At 33.9% G+C, this 6563-nt stretch overlaps 1 protein-coding gene across 1 annotated transcript; it reads left to right on the top strand.

Moving 5' to 3' along the window:
* Nucleotides 1-284: 284 nt before the first annotated feature.
* Nucleotides 285-5026, top strand: LOC107762013 (uncharacterized). The gene is given in 4 exon segments (XM_016580318.2): nt 285-421; nt 3112-3471; nt 3474-3723; nt 3827-5026. Coding segments are annotated over 3 exon segments (1485 nt in total). The 5' UTR covers nt 285-421; nt 3112-3114; the 3' UTR covers nt 4705-5026.
* The last annotated feature ends 1537 nt before the right edge of the window (nt 5027-6563 follow it).

Below are 6563 nucleotides of genomic sequence, written 5' to 3'. Positions count from 1 at the left end.
CTAAAAAGTTATTTTTCAAAATTTTCGTTCAATTCACTCATAAAAATTCCAAAAAAAAAACTCAAAATTATATTTATGTCCAAAGATAACTCTAATTTTTAAATAACATTTTCACTCGAAAAAAATTTCTTTTTATTGGAATTTTACAATTCTTATGTCCAAACGCCCTGATTTTTTCAATATTTCCATATCATCCCTTTCCAAGTTCGGCAGTTCGCCACTTCCCATTGTTTCTAGCAGCCGCGTGCTAAGGTTCTCCACTTCTCCTCCCTTCCCGGCTTCCCCAGTTGGAAACTTTCTAACGCTAGCCGCTGCTCGCTAGGGTTCTCCCGAAACTTTCTCACTCTGCTCTCTCCGTCTCTCTGTGACTGTGGATTCTTCAAGAAAGCGGCAACTTCTCTGGCGTTCCTAACATTCTCAGGTATGCAACAACTACTCTCTCTTCTTGGCCCTTGCTCTGTAATTTTATTCACTCATTGCAACTTTCTTCTCCTCTTGCTATTTCCCGAACTCTCTTTTCCCGTTCTGCTCAATGTTTGAATTTCTTCCCGATATTTTGCCTTGTTGTTGGTGCTTATGATTGTTTTTTTTCTGAGATGAGCTGTTGAATGCTACTTCTAGGGGAATTTGTGAGAGCTAGGATTTTTGAAGTGCGCACATATTATGTTTGAGAAAATGCTTGGCCGAGTTCAATTAAGCTGGGGTTGTGTGAACTTAAGTTCTGACTGGTGTATTTTTTTGGTTAGACTTTAAACCTAAAACATTTAGCTTCAGTAAACCAAGTGCAGCATACAGTGGTTTCCTATGATATATGTGTAGTGGGGCTATATTCTCTTTCAAGCGTCCCTTGACTGTATGCTACAAAATATGATTAATGAAAAATCTCAGTAACAGAACGTATGCCACAAAATATGATTAATGAAAAATATACAAACAGGTGACCTGAATTTAAAGAGCAATATGGTTGCTAAATCGTCATGCCGGGTGGAAGGTTAAATAATTAGAAAAAAATATAATTCAATGAAGCTCACTACGAAGTTCTTACAACTTGAACAAGAAAAAAGAAAGGGTTGTTAACTGAGGCAAAATATCTAACCACATATTCCAGTTGAATTTTAAATAACACATAAAGCATGAATTCAAAAGAATGTACATCGATGGCTTTTTTACATGGCTTACTTGTTTGGCAGAAAGAACTTCAAGTTATCCCAATTTCATGGTCACCTTCTCAAAAGTTTCAAGTTCAGCCCTCTCAACCTGGCATAAAATATGAAGTTGCAGAATAAGGTAGATGACATGTGAATCAAAGTAAAGAGAGGTATGAACATGCAATACCTGGATTTATGAATATTCAATACCTTAATTGTAGAGCGGAACTCAACTCAACTTGAACAAACATAAAATATCAGAATCAAAATCAACCTAAGTACGATATATCATTCAGTGAAAGTGTTATGAATTATTTCTAACACTTATTTATTTAAGCCAACATTCATCTATCGTTTATTTTATTATCTACTGATTGAGGTAATGTACTAGTCCCTTTTAGGGTTTTAGCTGTTAGGAGTTGTGATAAGATTCATATGAACTGCAGAGGGTCTGAAAAATATCTCCTCATTCTTTGATCTGTCTGAACAAGAACTGCTCGATTTTTCTGATATCTTTATTTGGTATATGATTGTTTTTTTGAAATTGGAACATCTAAAGGATGGTTTTGAATTTTGATTTCTTTCTGGGCCCTTATCATTTGTCCCTCTTTAAATTGCAAACTGCTAATACCTTTGAATGTGTTCTTTTGTTGCAGAAATATGACTTTCTCTTTTTTCATAACTTTCTGGTTCACTTTTATTTATCGCAATAACTGCTACCACTTCGTTGTGGTTGAGTATTCTGTTACATCGAATTGATATGTTCTTGAAACTTAAGGTTCTACATTGCTACTTATCTTATCTTCTCTTCTTTTTTTTCCATGTTAGGTGCCTGTTTTTCGCTGCATTAAGATTCTAAGTATAGCTTTTGTAACCAACTAATCATTTCTTCCATTCGATAGAATTTCTCAAGTTTGAGAATGAATAAAAGGGTTATTCCTTTCTTGCAACTCTTAGGCTTTTGAAGTAAAACTGGACTTGGTCAAAAACATTTTCTCCGCATTATGAGTTGAGATAATTAAAATAATTAAAGAAAAGATGTCATTCGAAATTAAGGTATAATTCTGAATATGTCAAATAGAATAAATGAGCATTAAGATAGAAAATCTTTCCTTCAGCATATCTATGAGCTTTTTGTAAGTGTTCAGTGCAAGGGTCTTGTTAGTTCACCAATTAAAGGTGACATATGTTGGTGCATTAAGGATGAGCAAGAAAGATGCCTCCTTTTCTTTAATTACATAAGCTCCTTAAACAAAGAACTTGCAGGCATAAGCAAAAAAGTTTTATTCGGAAAACAAATTGTGAAGATCTCCATAAGGCTTGATTGTCTTGATCAGCTCTTGAGATTTTTAGCTCAGAAACAAAAGAGAAGAAGTTACTTAGTATGTTTTTTTTCTTTCCTCAGAATGAGGTAAAGTGATTTTCTTCATGCTTTTATCCAATTCTGGAGAAGATGTTTTACTTTTTACATAAAGTAACGGTTCGTCCTGAAGAACTGAATTTTCCAAAGTTCAATCTTGTAAAACATTCTTATTTTGATTGTACTTGCACAATACATTCCGGAATACCCTTAGAAATAGCATTGCTTCTAGATATGACTTTCTTCATATCTAGAAGAAGAAATGCAGCTAAACCTTCATCATTTTTCATTTCATATTCCAATGGCTTACCTTTTCAATGATAAAATCCTTTTTTTTTCTTTTTTTTTTCTCGCAGGCATTTAGCTAATTCTATTTATGCATTGTGTGGGTTTTGTGGTCTTATTCATTTGATTCTGTTTATACTAATTTTGTAGTCTTGTTTTTTCCCCTATGGCAGATATGAAATGATATGTATTTTGTTGGGATAAAGACTTAAATATGGTCTTTTTTTTTTGCCAAAGTCCTCGAGAAGGCAATTGAGAAAGTTGTTTGAACTTACTGACTCTTCATTCATTTGATTATTTTTCTACTCTCCTTGTTAGGTTATGGATGATAAATTTGTACCGGAGCTTTCTGTCCCGGAAAATGTTACCAAAACATTATTACTGGTGTCAAACTCAGCTTCTTTAGAAAAGGCACTAGAGAAGCTGATAGAAATTGCCAAAGTTCCTGATAGAAGGTTTGATCTGTCCACTAAGAATGTTGTCACTGTTGTCCTCCAACTCTGTCGGTCTCTGTTATCCCCCTCTTGGCGTCACCTCCTTTTATTGTCTCTTAAGGTACTTAGAAACATGTGTGCTGGGGAGATGAGAAATCAAAATGCCTTTCTTGAACAAAGAGGAGTTGAAACAGTCATGGATGTTATTACCTCTGTAGGACTTACTATTGATCCTGATTGTGAGCAATTATCCGAGTGGGGCTGCAACTTCTGGGAAACTACTCAGTAGCTGGGAGAGAACACCAATGTGATGTGTGGTACCAATTGTTTCCTCATATTTTCTTGAAGATTGCTGGAGTTAGTAGCAGAGAAATATGTGATCCTCTGTGTATGGTCATTTATACTTGCTGTGAAGGTACTGATGGACTGCTAACAGAGTTAAGTTCGGAGCAAGGGTTGCCGATTCTTAATGAAATCATATGTACTTCATCAGTCGGTAAATGCCAGTGAATATTGTCGTTCTAATGTATCCAAAGTATTTTTCATTTTTTATTTATTTGGTAATCATGGTTAGCTTATGGTTTCATACCATTTTGCAGTTGGTCTCAGAGAAGATTGGTTGAAGTTGCTTCTTTCAAAAATTTGCATCGAAGGCTCCTACTTTTCATCAATTTTCTTCAAGTTACATTCACATCCTTATGTTGAGAACAATGATATTATTACACATTTAGCTTACCAGTTTGTTAGTGAGCAAGCTCATCTGTTGAGTATCCTTTCAGAAATCTTGAATGAGCAATTAGAGCATATTGTTGTTTCACATGTTTTTGCTTTAAGTATCTTTGGGATATTGAAGAGTGCTGCAGTGGTTGTTGACTTTTCAACCAGAGGGAAAGATGATCTTCCGACGGGGTCTGCTCCTAATGATGTTCTAGGATACTCACTCGTGATCTTGAGAGATATTTGCGCTTGTGGTCACCTGACAAGTTCTAAGGAGGAAGGTCCAAAGGATGTTGTGGATATATTAGTTTCCTCTGGGCTTATTGAACTTCTTTTGGACTTGCTTCGAAGTCTTGAACCTCCAACGACAATTAGGAAAGCAATGACACAGGATCAGATCAAGGAGGCGGCAGCATCTTCGTCATTGAGGTGTTGTCCATACAAAGGTTTCCGGAGAGATATTGTTGCCATCCTTGGAAACTGTGCTTATAGGAGAAGGCACATCCAAGATGAGATTAGAGATAAAAATGGGATCCTTTTACTGCTACAACAGTGTGTTACAGATGATGATAATCCTTTCTTAAGGGAGTGGGGAATCTGGTGTGTGCGGAACCTATTGGAAGGAAATGCAGAAAACCAAGGAGTTGTTGCTGATTTAGAGCTTCAAGGAACTGCAGATGTTCCGGAACTTGCTCGACTTGGACTTCAAGTAGAAGTTGACCCCAAAACTAGACGTGCAAAGCTAGTAAATGTCGCGTGATATGTTAAGAGATGAAAGTGAGAATAGTTAAACACGGGAGTTGGCAAACTGATTCACATGTTCAGGAACGTGCCATAAGAGGTACAATGCATGACTTCATCTTATGTTATGTTACCTACTTAAAGAAGAAAGAAAAATCAATTCAAAATGTCTTACTGGAGGATTCTTAATTTATTTCTGTGTATTACTAGCCAATGTACAACCAAAAGATCGTATGCCTAGAGTTTAGGTGTTAGTATTTATGTTGTCTCTATAGGTTTACAGATCTTTCCTATCACTGCAAATAAATTTTGCCTGCTAAGATCATGTTTCTGGTGAAAAAGTAACTTTGATACCTCTTTTGTAGGCTATAGCTCGAGTTTTATCCCTACTCTCTCAATTACTTGTGTATATTTTTTATGTAATCAGTTCTTTCTTTCGAAAAGAATATCAAGTCGTGCCCATAAGGCTCGCACATGTTATGAGGACATTCAGGAACCAGGTTTAAAACAGCTCAGATTAAAAAGCTTCAAAGTTTTAAAAGAAGACTGTAATTGTGCATATTGATGTATTTAGTAAAAGAACCTTTGGAAAGAATCGTGATTCTTCTTAAAAGAACTCTGCATAAGTTACAAGCTTAGACTACAAATAAACATAATAGTAACCAAATGAAGCACAATACACTTCAAAGAAGATATGTTCCACCAAATAACATGTATTTCAATTATTAACTTCGTATAACTAATCAATACTCATTGTTATCAATCTTTAGTATTTAAAAGTCTTTGAAAATAATATTTTACCCCTTAACCTTTAAGGGTTGGAAAACAATACCCCCTCACATTTTGAATGGGAAAGGGAACCCTCTTATGCAATATTGTTTTGGTGAGAGTTTCTTTTTTAAGATAAGGATTTTTTTTCTCTCTATCCTTTCAAAGGTGAAGTATAATATTTTTCATCCAAACCAATACTTGAATTTCGTCTTTCTTGCTTCTAAAATTTAAGATATTTTCTATTATATTGAGACTATTGTTAAAAATTTTGCAATAAAGAAAAAATCTTGCATACAAAATTCAAGAAATATGTTGAACGTACATTCACCGTGGATGCTTTAGCATTTCAATTTGAAGAGAAAAAGATACACTGAAATAGTTAATTCTCTGACATATATATAATACGAAAAATTGTTGCTATGAGTGTTAATTTATTTATGTATTTTCTTTGTATATTAAAATTACTATACTAAAACCATTATTAAACTTTACCTATTTTAAAAATATCTTTATTATTAAACTTTACTTATTTCGATCAAAAATAAAATATCTTTATTAAACAGTAATTATAGTTGATAATGTCACATTTAAAAATTTATTATGGAGGCGTTTTTGCATTACATCATATCTTAAACCATGCGGGAAGAAGGCTAAAGGGAAACTCCATAAATTATATAGATACTAATTGTTTGTCATATCTTGAGCTTTTGGCTATAATAAAAGAACTTGGTTATTCTAAAAATTATCTATTGAAAAAAAAAAGATTTTATTAAAAAACATTGTTTCACCGGAAAGCTATTACACAAGGGGGTTCTCTTTCTTATTCAAAACGTGAAGGAGGTACTGTTTCCCAACCCTTACAGGTTAAGGGGTAAAGTGAATTTAAATCTAATTTTATTCTCCAAATAAATATCAAAAAGATTTACTTAAAAAATTATTCTAAAGAAAAGAAGTCAGTTTTTTTGGAAAGTATTTTGTCTCCAAATCCAAATTTTCCTTGAAAATTTACAGTGTACAAATTAAATATCTGAGAGTAGTATTTTACATTTATTATATCATTTCATCATTGTCCCCGAGAATTGGCCGTCACATGAGCATTTCCAAAGC

Source organism: Nicotiana tabacum, chromosome 4, assembly GCF_000715075.1.
Source record: "Nicotiana tabacum cultivar K326 chromosome 4, ASM71507v2, whole genome shotgun sequence".
NCBI classification, from domain to species: Eukaryota; Viridiplantae; Streptophyta; class Magnoliopsida; order Solanales; family Solanaceae; genus Nicotiana; species Nicotiana tabacum.
Note: the sequence above shows the minus strand (reverse complement) of the source record. Positions and strands in the feature narration are given on the sequence as shown.